Source organism: Micropterus dolomieu, linkage group LG01, assembly GCF_021292245.1.
Source record: "Micropterus dolomieu isolate WLL.071019.BEF.003 ecotype Adirondacks linkage group LG01, ASM2129224v1, whole genome shotgun sequence".
NCBI lineage: Eukaryota > Metazoa > Chordata > Actinopteri > Centrarchiformes > Centrarchidae > Micropterus > Micropterus dolomieu.
This window is the reverse complement of record NC_060150.1, coordinates 14,954,201-14,970,666: the sequence shown is the minus strand read 5'-3', so window position 1 is coordinate 14,970,666 and position 16,466 is coordinate 14,954,201. Positions and strand designations below refer to the sequence as shown.

The window sequence follows — 16,466 nt, the reverse complement described above, 5'->3', positions numbered from 1 at the left end:
TGAGGATGGGAAATATTGCCAGAAAAATTCAAATAATTCATTTAGACAATTGACAATATTATTTTTGTTATTTTATCGAATTTAAATTATATTAAACTTTCACAATAAGTAATCTTAAGAAAAACTTTTAAGGACCGAGTATATCCACACAATGTAGGGAGCCGCGCAAGAGACTTTTGCTTGTTATGATTAACTTGTCATCTTCTTAACAATCAAATAACCAAAAGTTTTTTTTATATAGATTCAAAAATTACGCAAGCATACGCATGCTCAGATGAGTTATCGGCTATCTCCGTGGCGTTCCATCGTTTCCTCGGCAGCCTTCGTGACTTTCCGGCCTTTTCCGTTTTCACTCGAGTCCTGTCGATAGAGCTGATTTTCTCTGTCGTCGTCTCCCTCGTCCTCCTCTCTGTGTTGTTGTTCTCGGTGACGCGACGGAGGTGTAGCCTGACGCGGTCTCTTACGTGTCGGTCTGAATAAAAGTGGAGCTCCGTAGACCCGGGAGTGACGAAGCGAGTCTGTGTTGGTAAGAGGATACGCATCCGATGTTTGCTAAACAGATAGATGGCTGCCCAGAGAAGTTATTTGCGCCTAATTTCCGCACAAAGCCAACAAAGAGATCATGGCGGCCGTGTTGCAGAGGCTCACAAAATGAGTCAGTCTCTGCAAGGCTCGGTGGCTCGCAACACAACTGAGACATAGGTATAAATATGGGAGTGGGCTTAAATATTTCTTGTTTAAATAAACGTTCTAGAAATAAGTTACAGAAGCAGTTAGCCGTGTAAAGCTAATTCATGTCAACAGTGTGTTTAACTACAATTGAGCCAACAAACTCGTTAGTGAAAGTGGGTGCCCCAGTTGCAAACAAAACTGGCATACAGTGCATGCAGACATTTCCCTCCATTTAGGCTCACAGCTAGCAACCTGACATTATTAATCAATGCAGTGTTAGTTTGGACTACATTTAAATGTTACAGCAAAGCTCCAAACTGCAAAACTGTTTGTTGAAACTGGGGAAAAACACTTGAAGTTGAACGTTGACAAATGTTAAATAAAGGGCTGCTAACTGTGCTAAGATTGAATGCATTCATATTAGCTAGTTAGCATGCTAAGATAAGCAATGAAGCTCATTCTGCTCAAGCTAGCTGCAAGCTAGCTGCAAGTTGGTAACACTAACGAGAACTCCTTGGCTAGCCAGGTTAGCTTTAGCCTTCGGCGTTTATGGGGAAGTGAGAGGGCAGTTAAATGTAGCATTAACGTTATGTTATCAGGTGTTGAATATCACATCTGCTATATGCTTTTAAATTATGAAGTGCGTTTGTTATTTCTGCAAGGAAATTCGGGTTACGGTGTTTAATAAAATAATTATATGCTAGCATGTTAAGCTATGCCACACCCTCCTTTTAGAATATCAACAAGCACTGTGGACAACCTCCACTGTCTGCTGTACACCATGTACCACGTTCTCACTGTTTGTGCTGCACAGTTCACTGTTAAGCATGGTGATACACGTACAAACAAGCAGTGTCTTACTTTTATGCAGATTTTTAAATGACCATGGAGGCTGGTGCAGACACACAGCAAAGTGGTGAAACAGCTGTCTCGGAGTCTGAGGCCCAGCAGATCACCCTGGCCCAGGTAAATCTTAATCATCACTTTAAATGTGCACCTTGTAATATAAGTTTCTCTCTGAAAAAGAGAGTTGCTACTTGCCACTGCTGAGAACTATATATAACTTTGCATACAGATAGTGTATGATTATGGGTTGCAGGCATCCATAGCAGCAGGCCAGGTGACTTCCAGCAGTCCTACCGTTACCTTAGTGCAGTTACCCAACGGTCAGACAGTCCAAGTGCACGGAGTGATCCAAGCTGCCCAGCCCTCTGTCATCCAGTCCCCACAAGTCCAGACTGTACAGGTGAGAGGATTTTTATCATTTCATTACAGCACAGAATAACCACCTTCTGTTTTATTGCACATAAAAATAATCACTGAATGCTGACGTGTTTGATTTTGAATTAAAAAATTATATGAATTTACTTTGTCCCTGAAATCAACTTAATAACTGCCATTATGAACATAATTCCTTGCAAAAAAACATTGTGATAGTAGCTTTAAGTTTGAAGTCATATTTTCTTCACATATGTCTCCACCTTTATTGCAGCATATTTGCAAGGACACATGACATTAAAGTAATATTATTGTTCACTTGCAGATTTCGACTGTTGCTGAGAGTGAGGACTCCCAGGAGTCTGTAGACAGTGTGACAGATTCTCAGAAGAGGAGAGAGATCCTGTCCAGACGGCCTTCTTATAGGTCTGTATGACATCTTTTTAGAAATATATTAATGGTGCATTCCATTTACCTCGGAAGTCGGAGATGGGAATCATGTCACACCCGAGTTGACAATATTCCAGTTAACAAGTTGGAAAACCGCGCTCAGCCAGCCGTCGTTTTTTTTGTTTGTTTGTTTACAACTAGCCAGGTTAGCTATTGATACGCCGGTTGATTTAAAAAAAAAATGCATTGTGCGGTATTTACTCATACTACACATACAGCTGTTGGACAGCACTTTGTGTACGAACATTTCTATGAGACACAAGTACACAGAAGTGCTAATTCAATTCAATTTTATTTATATAGCGCCAAATCACAACAACAATTATCTCACAGCGCTTTTCATAAAAGAGCAGGTCTAGACCGTACTCTGTGATGATATTTAAAGAAAGCCCAACAGTTAATAAACAGTATAAACTAGAACTTTCACTAACTGTTGATACCCCGACAGCCATCTTGGATCACGAAGTCGGGGTAGTGCGATTCTTCCGAATTCGGAATTCTGACTTAAGGGGGCGTTCCCTTTGAAATGTAGACCCTGGAACTCGGAAATTCCGACTTCCCATGTCAAATGGAACGCACCATAATCACTTCTCTAGATTTATTACTCGTGTGCTCATAGATGTAGACCTCTTTCATTTGTCCCGTTATTTATTGATCTTTTGTCTGAATCATGTGTCACGTTGGAGTTTAGAAGTGAATGACTGATGCTCTTTCATTTTATCAGCTGCTGTTACTTTTGAGCACAAAGCTTCACTTGCAACCTCTCCCAAAGTAGAATGTACATTCGTATGACATGTTATTTTAAAAATGAAAAAAGTTTGCTTAGATTTTTCTGCGATTGCCCCCTCCCCCACAAACACAGGAAGATTCTGAACGACTTATCGTCAGACGTTCCAGCAGTGCCTCGAATTGAAGAAGAGAAGTCAGAGGACGACACAGCACCTGCCATCACCACAGTCACCATGCCCACTCCCATCTATCAGACCAGCAGTGGCCAGTACAGTAAGTGCTGTTTGTTGATTTCCTGCTAGCAGTCAAATCAGGCTTGTTGTTGTATGATTAGGCAGGCTTTGTCTTGGACACACATTCAAGCCCATGGACGCATTTTGTTTGAGAGGGATGCCACTGGTATACACTGCACAGAGGGGTTTGCCACATGAAGATAGTATAATGCATCAGTGTTTCCCACAGGATTTTAAGAGACTATGGGTGGGTGGGCCTTGGACCCTCCCGGGGGGTCTGGGGTCATGCCCTCACCCCAGAAGAAAATTTTGTACATTTTAAAGCGAATTGAAGAGTCTATCTATGAAGAACTTTGCACTCTTGTAAACAATGTTTTGCTCTGGAAGGGTACCCGCGGGGTCTTAAAAGTATTAGTCTTAAATTTCATTCTAAAAATAAGGCCTTCAAAGTATTAAAATTCGTTTACAAAGGTCTAAAAAAATTTCTTGTCCTTTCTTGGAATAAATAAATGCCAAAACATCATAAATAAATACTTTTTGTGTATGTGACATTACAATTTACTCTGTTTGATGTGACTTGAATGTTATACTGCAGTACAGGTAACATTAGCCTACTGTTCACGTCAGTGTTCAGCTTTACACTCTGGACTGTGGAGTGCACGAATCAGTCAGTTGTTAGGAAAGAAAACAAAGCGTCTCTGAAGTGCTATTAACAAGCTAACGTTAGCTGATCGACTCAGAATGGGCAAGTGTCTGAAGTTCAGAAGGCCAGCACCCCTATTCTTAACCCCTATATCCCCACCATTTTTCAATACAGTGACATCCTTGATTTATTTTATGTTATCAGAGTACAAACACACCCAAAAAGCTATAGTTTATTAAATATGAATGTGAGTATTAAAATAAAATGTTTTTCAAAATTCAGGTAACTTCATAAACAATAACTTTCTCAGGCTTAAAATTCATACAGATTTCCATTATACGACATTGAAGTTGGCATTAAATTCAGTTCTAGGTTGTATTAAAAAGGTCTTAAAGTCTTAAATTTAACTTTGAGAACCCTGTCTAGTAAAATGTTCCTAAACCCATTATATAACTATAAATGTTGATGAAACAGCAACAAAAGTCAACAAATTTATTTAATGTCTTCCTAGAAACCCTAAATCAACAACTAGGGAAATTACTTATTCTATTTTCTAACATTTTATTGTTGTTGTTTTGTTTTTTTTACTTTTAATGTAGACATGAAATATGTTTTATACTTTCTGTGAATATAATCCAATTGATCTTATTTCCATACTGTATAAACTTTATTTTTAAAACTGGATGTTGTCACATGTTTCCTCACGCTAAATTCATCAAGTCCGACCCAATTTAATAAATTATATTGTATGTGGTTCTCGAATTTCATAACATGAAGACTTCATAGCCTCTCTTCAAGTCAGACTCTGCAACATTAGTCTTTGTAAATAGAGGAAATGACAGGATAAAATCTCTAACCTGCCTGTCATCTTGCACTGGTCCGTTTCAGTGGATTTACCATAAAGGCTTGAAAACGTGTGCACTCCAAATTTAGGTGCGACTAGCTTTATTGCCTTCTCAAATAAGTGACAGAAACACATCATTAATGTAGTTACCTTCAAAAGAAAAGCGGTTGTCTTGAGTCAGATGCCAGTGTGTGAGCGTGCGGGCTTAGAGCAGTGCCCACAAAACATGTTAGAGGTCTGAAATGTTATGAGTTGTGTAAAAATATTTTCGGTTAATTTTGAAACTATGGCGGGCCGCCATGGGCTCTTTAATTAATGGGAAACACTGCACTTAGAAAATCAGTTGGTCATTGCTGCAGTTAGTGGTGTTTAAGCTTTATACCGTAAAGAAAAGATGTAGACATCAGTGACATCACATGTTTAGGAAAGGACATTTTGAAGCTAGGATTTGTGTTTACTTGCAGCTGCCGCCTTGCACTCCACTTTCCATGTCCAATGCACTGGATTTGGAGAACACCACTTAACTTGAGACCAATTGTAACACATGACGGTGTCCCTCTGCAGTTGCCATTACCCAGGGTGGGGCCATCCAGCTGGCCAATAATGGCACAGATGGAGTGCAGGGCCTGCAGACACTGACTATGGCCAACGCTACCACAGCCCAGCCTGGTGCTACCATCCTGCAGTACGCCCAGACCAGCGACGGGCAGCAGATCCTTGTACCCAGCAACCAAGTGGTCGTACAAGGTGGGGAAATAATTCAACATGATGTTCTGTTAAAACATACTTAAAGCTGAGGGTAGGCAATTTATTTCAGAAGCATATTTTGTTATATTTGTTGAAATTCTCTTGACATCACGACAGCTATCAGTAAATCAAATGCTCTGACATAAAAGTGAAAAACATCTGGTATCTGAGGCTGTCATAGGGCTGTAAAAAGCACGACCAATGATATAATTCAGTCTGAATGAAATGATTGGCCAGCCTACCTACCTGCCCGTCTGCCTTCCTGTCTGTGTGCACTCTACCTGTGTAATCACTGCATGTGAAAATGTGCTTTGTGCCTTGGAGGGAGGCCTGAAGGGATGGGGTGGGAATTATTCGATTGGATACTCTCAAAATCTAGCTGTCTCTTGCTAGTTTCTTCAATGCCTACTCCAGCTTTAAGATCAATTAATGAAATCTGCAATACACTTTGAACATGTAACCATACTAATTAGAATCAGCTTAATATCAGTCAGTGTTTAATGTGAATTTGTTTTCAAATGTTTGGATCGCTTTAGTAAAAAGCCCTGTTTGTCTGTCTGTCAGCGGCCTCTGGGGATGTCCAGGCCTATCAGATCCGCACAGCGCCCACCAGCGCCATCACTCCTGGGGTGGTCATGGCGACTTCGCCTGCACTGGGCTCAGGAGGCGGCACTGAGGAAGTCACACGCAAAAGGGAGGTCCGACTAATGAAAAACCGGTAAGTGTATTGAGGTTGACTAATGGTGTGTGTACTTTCAGTGTTGCCAGGATATTGCTGTTTTCTTTGATACCACTAAGATTGACATCTAGAAATAAGACACTGTGCAAACAGTTCTGTTCTGTGACAGTGTGATTAATATTATTTATTATTTTATAATTTTATTTTATTATTTATAATAATACTTACTGGACCAACAACATTATACCTGTGGATGATGATCCAGTCACTTTATCAAAGGATGCTACAATTAAAGCAAAGCTGTCTGTGGCGCTTATGTCAGTGGACCACTATGTCTGCATTATCATGTCTTACGTTTCCGGTAATGTAGGGAGGGAAACAACAGACTAGTGCTCATTTTAGGTTTTCCTGAACGAATGTTCCAAATATCGAAGAGCATTTTGGTTGGAGTAGCAAGTAAATGTAGCCATGTACTTGTACACATGTTTAGGCGTTTACCACAGACATACACTCACACATGGTGTTTGTGTCACACAGGGAGGCAGCCCGCGAGTGTCGCAGGAAGAAGAAGGAATACGTCAAGTGTCTGGAAAACCGCGTGGCTGTGCTGGAGAACCAGAACAAAACCCTCATCGAGGAACTGAAAGCCCTTAAAGACTTGTACTGCCACAAATCTGAGTAGAAACGTCCCCGAATGCCTGCCAGGGGCTCAACAGGTGCCCATCTGTCCCCATGTACAGAGACTTTGCACAGAGCCATGCATCTGGATGCCACTTCCCCTTTTCTACTCGTTTGCTTTCTTTTTAAAAAACTGCTGAAAAATTTGTGACTCAACAAGGAATCCCATGAAAAGGGGTGACAAGATTAAGAATGGATGCTGAGGGGAGTACAACTACACAGGGTCCTTGTGGTGAAGCGACAGAACAGACATTGAGGCTGTTCTTGTTGTGACGCCACCAAAGGGAAGCATTCCAGTCCCTGGAGCCTGGACCAACTAGGCAGCATCACCAGCAACGAGGGACTGCTCAGTTACCATCACCACTAGCGACGGAACTTTTTACAGTTTGATCTCCCCGAGACACTTGGATCGTTTGGAGAGGTTACCTTCGTGTGCAACGTTTGTTATTGTAACTGCTCTCCTGCATTAACATCTGTTACTTACTAACGCTCTGAACTGTAGATGGGCTGTGTCATGGATATTTTTATCTTTTTAGCTATGTTTTGGTTTATTATGTATTGGATTATCAGCTTGCATAATGCCATTGAATTTTTTTTTTTTGCTTTAATTTACTTTGCCTTGATACGACATGAACAAAAAAGGCTAACCATTACATTGGGTTGTAAAATGTTTTTTATGTTAAATGCAGCTTTAAAAAGACATGGTGATGAGAGGCTGTTTTTAAAATGCATGTTCCAAATCATATTGCTGAGGCTCATTGTTTTTGATTTCTACCAATCCTAACTAAAACATCCCCAGATTTATAAAAGGAGCAGACTAGTTTAGATTTCAAACTAGGATTTTGTTTCCTGCTGTTCACTGTAGTTGTAAACGGGGTCCCCTATGGCATAATATGCCTCCTTTTGATAGAAATTGTTCAGAAAAATGGAAATAAGCTGCTGCTCATGCACCAGAGTATGCAATATAAACAAAAAAATGATAAACTATGGTTTGTGCTATAAGTGGTATTTTAAAATTTTATATTATGGATTTTTCAATCCTTTTTTTTTTTTTTTTTCCCATGTTATTAATTCCTGGATTCTTTTTCAAGAAAAAACAAATAATGAGCTTTACTTGTTTTGCAATGAAAGTAATAGTTTGCAAACAAATTTTTGGAGCGACTCGGCCCATCCCTGGAATGGCGCATTGGCTGGTATGTTGGTGTATTTTACAGTCGTGGAACATGTAATGTCACCACGTTTCTGTTATTGGAAAAGTCTAAATGAATTCTGTATCAGTGAAGCGAAAGCAAAAACAATGCCTGCAGGTGGAGGTTGATACATTTCTAATATGAATCTGAGATACCAGGACCCCTCTCTGTAGTGGTGACTGTTAAGGCATCAGTGGAGGCTGTCCCCAAATTATGTTTACAGGATTAGGGTGGAATGCGCACTTTCCTTGCATACACAATCCTACTACGTTTAACATGATTTAACAGGAAAAGCTCATGCAGCAGTAACAGGCAAACCCTGCTGCTGCAAATCACCTGCCTCTAGGTAGCACTGCAAAATTAGATACAAAGCGTCCACAAGTGTTTTGTTTGTTAGTGATTTTTAAGGCATCATCAAACAGTTGATTTAGGTTCAGTTGTGTGGAGCGTCACATCTCAAAGTACGACTCGATTGCACCTTCTGGCACCCTGCGAAGGGAGTATAAAGTGCGACCAAATCAAACAATGACTTCACAGTGAACAAAATGGATATTTTCATGATAATGGCATGCCATGTTGTATTATTTTAGATGTTATGTATTGTCATGACAGTATGCTTTTTTTTTTTATGTTGCTTTTCATTAATTTTGTATTCACACTTTCTAAATGTCAGCACCAACTTGTATAATACAATGCATTATGTTAGAGCTATTCAAATATTACATTTTTGGCAGCTGTTAATAAATGTGTTTCTGGTAATCTTTGATTTTTAAAGACTTTATTTGATTATTATGTAAAAACAGTAAATTTTTACAAAGAAGAAGGCAGTCAATGAAGGAAAACTGACTAGGTAGTTGTCACAAATCCCTCTGAGGTGGCAGTTTCCAAGCCTGATACAAATGGATGTCCCTTTGTTTGTCATAGTAGACCTCTTCAACTCTGAACCGCTGCTTCAGCATGCTCAGAAAGTCTGTGTCTCTCTTGTAGCGGATCTTGCAGGCTAGTAACACCACGGTGCTGTCCGAGCACAGGTGCTCTAGAGTCTGCAGCAGCGGCACAAAGGTATCCTCCAGGTAAACGATGTCTGCCCCCAGCACCAGATCAAATCCCCCTGCCGGGTAACGTTCAAGGCCCTCGCCCCAGGTCAGCTCTGACACAACCGCAGATCCCTGGGAGTCTGGGGGCAGGTTTGCCTTCACGTTGGCAGAGAGGAAGTCCAAGGCCGGCTCTCTGTCAGTGATGGTAACTTTGGCACCTAGAAAGTTTAGGAATGTGACACTGAATGATAAATTTTCCAAGGCCAACATTGATATTTAGGTGTAATACTTTTAAATGCATTTGCCACCACTATTTAATGGATTTTTACTTTCAGGATGGGATACTAAAATATCTTTTCCACTCACAAGTCTTCTTCAATTGGACAGTAATGTACTCAGTACTCACCCAGCAAGGCTGCTACAATGCCCACCAGTCCAGTGCCAGCTCCCAGTTCAATTGCCCCCTTCCCCTTTAACTCCACCTTCTCCAGCTCCAGATACATGCACATGACAACTGCCTGGAAACAGACGGAATATGAACATTTGAACAAATACGTAGTAATAAATGATGGACGGTAGTAACGTTGCCACTAATATATCACCTACCGCATCCCACACAACTGCTGCTACCCCGAGCTTTTTCCAGTCCTGGGCAAGACGGAGGTCGTGGTTGGCGAACCGAAACTGGGCTGATGAATTGTGGAGTTTGGAAAGCGCAGGTAAAGAATTCTCGACATACGGAACAAGGGCCATGCTGTAAAATAAATAGAACCCGCACTAAGCAGTCATATTATACCTTTTGTCCTTTACGCATGCGCAATGCGGTTCTTCTTCTTTGAGGATTTAAGACGCCTGGCTGATTCATTACTGCCATCTTGTGGACTGATGTATGACTCTCAGTGTCCAGTTCTTTTAATTCGTTCCAGCGTCTTTATTTTCTCCAAAATATCACACCAATTTCCTGCCTCATTACTTCGGAACAAGCTACTTTGTTTTAGCAAACATTGTAGCGTGAGAGACATCGATCCCAGTCTCCTATGTACGTCAATGAGCTACTTCAGCCAATGATATAACAGCTCGGATGAAAGTGACCAATGGGAAAGCCCGGTTTCATAATGGGCGTGCCCGCAAGGTTTTTCCCAACGGCTTGTTTTCTCCGTAATGGAGGGGGCGGTGCCTGCAGATGAAGGCCACCAGGTCTGTAAAGCTGACAACACATGGCCGCAATGTAACTTATGTTTCATTTGCGTTCCTGCACTCAAAAATAAAACTCAGATAAATGTACTCACTTTAGGTCTCTCGCACCCTAGAGTGAGGTGAATTCAAAGCTTAAATTTTGAAACGACCAAGCAAAAGAAAGGGCAAAAAGTAAATAGAGAAAACCCGAATAGTGTTTAGTTTAATATGTGCATTACAAAAGCTCTAAACTTCACTTTCCTCAATTGTCCTTTAAATTCCTTTCTACTAATACTGACTTCCACCCCTCAGAATTATGATATTTGCAATAATTGTTTATAGTATTAAATATAATGTTAATAAATATATTTGTAGGTTTTAACTTTGGCTATATGATTATTCTAAAGTACTCGTTTGAGAAGTTTCCAGAAGTGTATTTTCATTTTTGGAGATTCATTTTCTTTTAAGAATTTACCAGCCACCTTTAAACGTACAGCTTTGTATCTGTGTCACTTTAATCTCAGAACATGCATTGTTCATGTGTTACACTTATAATGTAAAGTATGCCTTTTCTATTATTTCACTGAGAGATGCTGCCTAAAGCACTGGCTTTGGTTAGTTACAATGATTTCTGCATTACAGGCAGTTATGGTGCATGTTGTGCTAAATACATTAAAGGGTCAGTCACTCAAAATGTACACGCTTGTGTTAAATTGACTCCATTTACATTTTATTACACAATCACATTCTACCGTATGAGACTATAACGTACACACTATGAGGACATTTAGTTTGAAAGGCACATCCGGAAGTTACCTCTGAACTCAAAAGCTTCGGAGGATTTGACATCCAAGACGTGTCTCCTGCAAATGCGGCGAGATGAAAGCTAACGTTTGCTATTTTGTTTAGAATTCCAACACTCGCGACCTTTCCTATTCCTTAGTTAACTCCAGAGTTTGTTTTCCAGTCAGTGAATGTGTACGTTAGTCTGCTTGGAAAGCCGTTCACTGTGACAGGGACTACAACTGCAGTGAAAATGGATTGATCCATGCTGCTGAAGAAGCCAGGAATGGATTGAGCTGCGGAAGCTAGCGTTAGCCGGCTAGCCATGGAGGTAGAAAGAGGAGCTTGTGACTTTGGTATTGTTAGCATTTAAACAGTAAAATGAGTTGATATTAGTTATTAACCGTCCAAAACTATCCAGTGCACGCATGGCATTATTAAAGTGCGCCAGTGCTATGTTGCGCACACGCCCTGAATATGTCAGCTGTTCTGCAGATCCCCTGTTTGCTGTCATCACATAGATCTCATTCTACTCTGGAGCCAGATTTTTCACTTTGCAGCTAAACTGGTCCCTAATATACTAAACTAAAATGAGATAATTTTAAAGCTTTACAAGTAGGTTTTTATCTGGAAGCCAGACAAATCCAGTTACAGATTATTCTTTTTAGTGTTGCATGTTATTGACTGCCACTTAAAAGATTTAGATTAAACTTTTACGTAAGTTGCAGACACCCTGCGGCCCAGTGTTGTCAGTCAGACTTGTAGGTGATTCCTCCTCAGTTGTATGGGAAACGGTGCTGGCTGTAGCAGGACTTTTGTAGGTCAACGATGGGAGGTTCGGTGTCTTGCTGCATCTCCCCTGGAGGGAGTCCCAAGATCCACAGGAGGGCGGTGGAGCTGGAGGAGTGTCCCATCACCACCACGGAGGACGTGAGTGAAGACACTGGGACCTACCTGCAGCACATCAGCGACAGGGAGCTGCCTGATGGTGGGTGATGATTATATTTATTGGGGACTTCTGTTTAAAAGACCCTTATACAGTGAATGTGTACCCCGGTGTTGTTCACAGCATTTACAGAAAAGGGTACAGTTTTAAAGATAATTTGTGATGAGTCAGACTCATCTCTTATCTACAGTTTATTACAATATCAGCAGCAACGTAAAACCATTATCGAGACTCATGGGACATACAAATTGTGCGTTGACCCGATTTAGTGCGGTGCTTTAAAAAACGCCCCCCCCCCCCCCCCCCCCCCCCCCCTTTCATTTTCATACTTGCATCTTACAGAACTGGCCCAAGAGGCCAACCCGTCAGACCACCCCCGAGCCAGCACCCTCTTCCTCAACAAGTCGCAGACCGACGGTCAGTATTCCTCTGTTAAAGATGTCATCACTCAATAATTGTGCACACATAATCTCACTGACTTTTTTATTTTCCTCCCAGTTTCAGTTCGTGAGAAAAGAAAAAGCAACTACATGAATCATGTAAGTGACAGGTCTTCATGTACTTGGCGGTTTTGGCAGATTTTAGCATGACAGAGTGATTTTTTCAGTAAGACTGAGAAAGATACACTCACAAACAACAAATCGGAAACAGAAATGCCAATAGCTTATTTTTTTTAGGTAAGAATTTTCACTTGAAATTACTTGTTTCTTAATCTTTTGTGTTACATTATCATCTCTCCTCTAGCATATGTCCCCAGGGCTCCTGACAAAAAAGTTCAGCTCCTGCTCAACAATATTCATTGATGATAGCACAGTAAGCCAGCCCAACCTCAAGAGCACGATCAAATGGTAAGTGACCTCCGTCTTGTTCTGCACATCTTCACTGGAATATCCAAGGGCGGTTAAAATCAAGGGCAACTGAACTGGTTGGAGATACTCAAAGTTGTTTCGGCTTCTTCAGCTCACGTCTTCAGATATCTTCAACCAGTACAGTTGCCCTTGATTTTAACCGCCCTTGCATGACTATAACCTGGGTGTCTGAGAACCTTCACAGGAATAGTCTAACATTTAGAATTTTAGTGTGACGTGGGAAGGTATTTTCCCTTCACTACTCAAAAATATCTCAGTACACTCAAAATACACTTTCATTTAAATGAACCTGCTGGAAGCTAACCAGCTAACGTGTGGTTAGCAGTGTCTTATGGTGCAAGTCAGGGGTGTAAACAAACCAAATGTGCAGCTTTTCTGAACTGCAGACAAAACATCAAGATGTCCTTCAATACTAGTGGCGACGTATCAGTCGGTGAAACTACAGACATGTCGTGCAAATGCAGACGCAAGATAGGAGCGCTTGTTTTAATGCAAAAGATTAAAATCACATCCAGTGCTTCACTATTTTGTCTCTGTTGATTTCTCTCTGTTCCAGCGTCGCATTTGCCATATACTATCACATAAAAAACAGGTAGGAGAAGTTTGAAATATCATACAGTGTTTTGTGTAGTTTTACTGTTTTCCTTGTGCCCAATTCTTACATATTTACTTAGGAAATAAACTAATAATTGAATATTTGGCATATGGCATATAAGCAATTTCTTGGTAGTGGCCAGTATTCAGTTGATTAGTCAGATAGTTAGGTACGGTGGCCCGTAGGTTTCAGGCCTAATACAAAAGCCACAACACGAACACAAATCCCACAACACGAATACAAACGCCACAACACGAACACAAAAGCCACCAAACAAATTCAAAAACCACAACGGAAGTTTTTGTAATCGTGTTGTGGCGTTTGTATTTGTGTTGTGGCGTTTGTATTTGTGTTGTGGCTTTTTTTGTTCATGTTGTGGCTTTTGTAATTGTGTTGTGGCGTTTGTGTTTGTATTGTGGCGTTTGTATTTGTGTTGTGGCTTTTTTTGTTCATGTTGTGGCTTTTGTAATTGTGTTGTGGCGTTTGTATTCGTGTTGTGGGATTTGTTTTTGTGTTGTGGCTTTTGTATTAGGCCTGAAACCTACGGGCCACCATAGTTAGGAAACACACAAATGAAGAATCAATTTTTTTATAGCATCATAGCAACTTTTTTTTTATGGCCATTTGGAAAACAATATATTCCTTGGGGTTTTCATCAACCTCCATTGGTATCATATCTCTTAGTTAGGAAAAAGATTAATGATCTTGGAGTTATTTCAACCTCTTGGCGTCATAGCCATTGGAGCTCTCAGAGGCCTTTTAATAAGACAAATAACACACACATTTTGTCAGTGGAGAAAGGTCAGCTAGCTCATCAGGATATAAATCCAATAGAAACTTTAGGTGGTGAAAGGTAGTGAATCACTTAATCAAATCAAATCACTGGTAGCTTAGATCAGATGTGTCACCTGTAAGCGTTCATCGCGGAATGGAAATTTCATGTAGGTTCAGGCTGGTATTGATCTCTTAACACTATTAAACCCCCACAAAGAAGTGATGGTCGTTCTGCACAGTGGGACAGAGATCACATAATGCATATTTAACACATGCTCGTTAATGTTCCGCTCCTACAGAGATTCAAACCGCTCGCTGGATATATTCGATGAGAAGAAGCACCCTCTAACGGTGAGTTGAGTTGACTGATAACATTCTTTACTGTTCGCGCTGTGCTGATTACTAATGATGATGACGCTCTGTTCCGACAGCGAGATAAGGTTCCAGATGATTATTCTGTGGTAGATCCTGAACACAAACTTATCTACCGCTTCATTCGAACGCTCTTCAGCTCTGCACAGCTCACCGCTGAGTGTGCCATCGTCACTCTGGTAGGTTTACACCACAAGATTTACATTACAAGAGTCTGATTATCATAAATATACTATTATTATATTTCATGGCTGTGTGCGATAGGTCTACCTGGAAAGGCTGTTGACATACGCTGAGATGGACATCTGTCCTTGTAACTGGAAGCGAATTGTTCTCGGTGCCATCCTGCTGGCCTCCAAGGTCTGGGATGACCAGGCTGTGTGGAACGTCGACTACTGCCAGATCCTCAAAGATATCACAGTGGAGGACATGTGAGTGTTAATTCTCATTTAGGAAAGTTCATTGAACAAAAACCAATTGGGTAACCTAAGACCAATTTGTTTTTTGAAAAAAATGTTGAATGCTCTGACCGATTGTCTGCTTTCTGCAGGAATGAGATGGAGCGCCACTTCCTGGAGCTGCTCCAGTTCAACATCAACGTCCCAGCCAGCGTCTACGCCAAGTATTACTTTGACCTGCGCTCACTGGCTGACGACAACAACCTCGGCTTCCCTCTGGAGCAGCTGAGCAACAAACGGGCCCAGAAACTGGAGGTCAGTATGTCTCTCAGGCTGCATTCACACTGTAGGTGAAAGTGTAATTTTTGTTCTTTAGGTAGTAACAGTTTTGTGCTTCTGATTGTGTCTGTAGGCAATCTCCAGGCTGTGCGAGGACCAGTACAAGGACCTGAGTAAAGCTGCTGTGAGGAGGAGTGTCAGCGTGGACAACCTGGTGGGCTTCAAGAACTCGCAGGCTGTGCTGTCTTAGGTCTGCGCCAGCCGCCTCAGCTCTGGTGAGGGGGTGGAGCAGTGGAGCTTAGGGTGAAGAGAAAGGAAGTGATGTCACGTTCAAGAAGCCTGCAATCTCCAAGAGACGTTTCCAAAGTAGATTGCGTAAATATCAGTAACTGAAAATGAAATGTTAAATGTCGACTTTGGGGAGAAACAGAAGACCGGGAGCTTACCATACAATATCTCTAAAATATAATGAATTCAGTCTTTATGTGTTCATTACAAAGAACTTAAGCTATCTTAAGCATGGTCATTTGGTGAAATATTTTGCAGATTGTCAGTTGTTTTGTTTTTTTAATGGTGGATGTGTAACTTCAGAAGGAATCAGCATGAAAATGCTTCGTGACATCACACAAATCGAGGACCTCATCTTCTTTTTCTTTTTCCACATCAGCCGATCTTTTGGGGAGTCATTTCTCTGGCCTCGGCCCTCTTCTCTCCACCAGCCGTTTTCACATGATGACTGTCTCGAACTACCCTGTGGTGTAGTTCTGCACATGGACAAAGAGTAGACTTTGTTTTGCTTACTGTGTAGGCCCCTATAGCTGTGAAATGTACAAGACTTTATTTAATTCAAATAAATTTCAGTCGCTGTTGAAAGTCGAGGCTGCTTAGGTGAGAAAATGTGTCGTGGTGTTTTTTTATTTTGCAGGAGCTGTGAGCTTTTTGTTTGGTAAATGAAGGTGTTTGACTAAGGAGTTTTACTATGATATGAGATAGCATCTATGGAATCCTGCTCTTTGTGCTAGAAGAGCCACCATGTTTGTTTCAAACAGTACAACGAAAATAGAACTTCTCAGCGTGACATATTTGCTTTGAGATTATACACTTTAGTTGAATTTCACATTACTGTATATCTCTGGTGACTGATCATATCAAAT

At 41.0% G+C, this 16,466-nt stretch overlaps 3 protein-coding genes across 8 annotated transcripts; 2 read left to right on the top strand and 1 right to left on the bottom strand.

Moving 5' to 3' along the window:
- Positions 1–339: 339 nt before the first annotated feature.
- On the top strand, positions 340–8,842 carry LOC123976929 (cyclic AMP-responsive element-binding protein 1). Of its 4 annotated transcripts, none has more exons than XM_046059338.1 (8): positions 340–526; positions 1,544–1,638; positions 1,748–1,918; positions 2,216–2,316; positions 3,203–3,342; positions 5,354–5,536; positions 6,101–6,254; positions 6,753–8,842. In XM_046059338.1, the coding sequence occupies exons 2-8, from the start codon at positions 1,552–1,554 to the stop codon at positions 6,895–6,897; spliced, it is 981 nt and encodes a 326-aa protein (XP_045915294.1). In that variant the 5' UTR covers positions 340–526; positions 1,544–1,551; the 3' UTR covers positions 6,898–8,842. The 4 variants fall into 4 exon arrangements, with proteins under 4 accessions (XP_045915294.1, XP_045915311.1, XP_045915304.1 ...); XM_046059355.1 differs by having other exon boundaries at positions 345–526; positions 1,772–1,918; XM_046059348.1 differs by lacking the exon at positions 340–526 and adding an exon at positions 536–702.
- A 2-nt stretch (positions 8,843–8,844) lies between these two features.
- mettl21a (methyltransferase 21A, HSPA lysine) lies at positions 8,845–10,056 on the bottom strand. Its single transcript, XM_046059373.1, has 3 exons — positions 9,727–10,056; positions 9,527–9,638; positions 8,845–9,338 (listed from the first exon to the last, which is right to left on the bottom strand). Exons 1-3 carry the CDS (start codon positions 9,871–9,873, stop codon positions 8,941–8,943), a joined length of 657 nt encoding a protein of 218 aa, XP_045915329.1. The 5' UTR covers positions 9,874–10,056; the 3' UTR covers positions 8,845–8,940.
- A 1,049-nt stretch (positions 10,057–11,105) lies between these two features.
- LOC123976912 (cyclin-Y-like protein 1) lies at positions 11,106–16,209 on the top strand. Of its 3 annotated transcripts, none has more exons than XM_046059328.1 (11): positions 11,106–12,067; positions 12,368–12,442; positions 12,524–12,564; positions 12,770–12,873; positions 13,451–13,486; positions 14,563–14,614; positions 14,695–14,814; positions 14,900–15,066; positions 15,186–15,348; positions 15,446–15,587; positions 15,980–16,209. In XM_046059328.1, exons 1-10 carry the CDS (start codon positions 11,908–11,910, stop codon positions 15,560–15,562), a joined length of 1,035 nt encoding a protein of 344 aa, XP_045915284.1. In that variant the 5' UTR covers positions 11,106–11,907; the 3' UTR covers positions 15,563–15,587; positions 15,980–16,209. The 3 variants fall into 3 exon arrangements, with proteins under 3 accessions (XP_045915284.1, XP_045915276.1, XP_045915269.1); XM_046059320.1 differs by having other exon boundaries at positions 11,107–11,410; positions 11,860–12,067; positions 15,446–16,209; XM_046059313.1 differs by having other exon boundaries at positions 11,107–11,410; positions 11,802–12,067; positions 15,446–16,209.
- The last annotated feature ends 257 nt before the right edge of the window (positions 16,210–16,466 follow it).

Bases quoted from the DNA above. Each gene is read 5' to 3' on its own strand.
- mettl21a (XM_046059373.1), bottom strand. From the start codon at position 9,873: ATGGCCCTTGTTCCGTATGTCGAGAATTCTTTACCTGCGCTTTCCAAA. The intron at 9,639-9,726 runs GTAGGTGATATA...GTCTGTTTCCAG, and splicing joins CAGCAGTTGTGTGGGATGCG to GCAGTTGTCATGTGCATGTA. The intron at 9,339-9,526 runs GTGAGTACTGAG...TAAACTTTCTAG, and splicing joins CATTGTAGCAGCCTTGCTGG to GTGCCAAAGTTACCATCACT.
- LOC123976929 (XM_046059338.1), top strand. From the start codon at position 1,552: ATGACCATGGAGGCTGGTGCAGACACACAGCAAAGTGGTGAAACAGCT. The intron at 3,343-5,353 runs GTAAGTGCTGTT...GTCCCTCTGCAG, and splicing joins GACCAGCAGTGGCCAGTACA to TTGCCATTACCCAGGGTGGG. The intron at 5,537-6,100 runs GTGGGGAAATAA...TCTGTCTGTCAG, and splicing joins CAACCAAGTGGTCGTACAAG to CGGCCTCTGGGGATGTCCAG.
- LOC123976912 (XM_046059328.1), top strand. From the start codon at position 11,908: ATGGGAGGTTCGGTGTCTTGCTGCATCTCCCCTGGAGGGAGTCCCAAG. The intron at 13,487-14,562 runs GTAGGAGAAGTT...CCGCTCCTACAG, and splicing joins TACTATCACATAAAAAACAG to AGATTCAAACCGCTCGCTGG. The intron at 14,615-14,694 runs GTGAGTTGAGTT...CTGTTCCGACAG, and splicing joins AGAAGAAGCACCCTCTAACG to CGAGATAAGGTTCCAGATGA.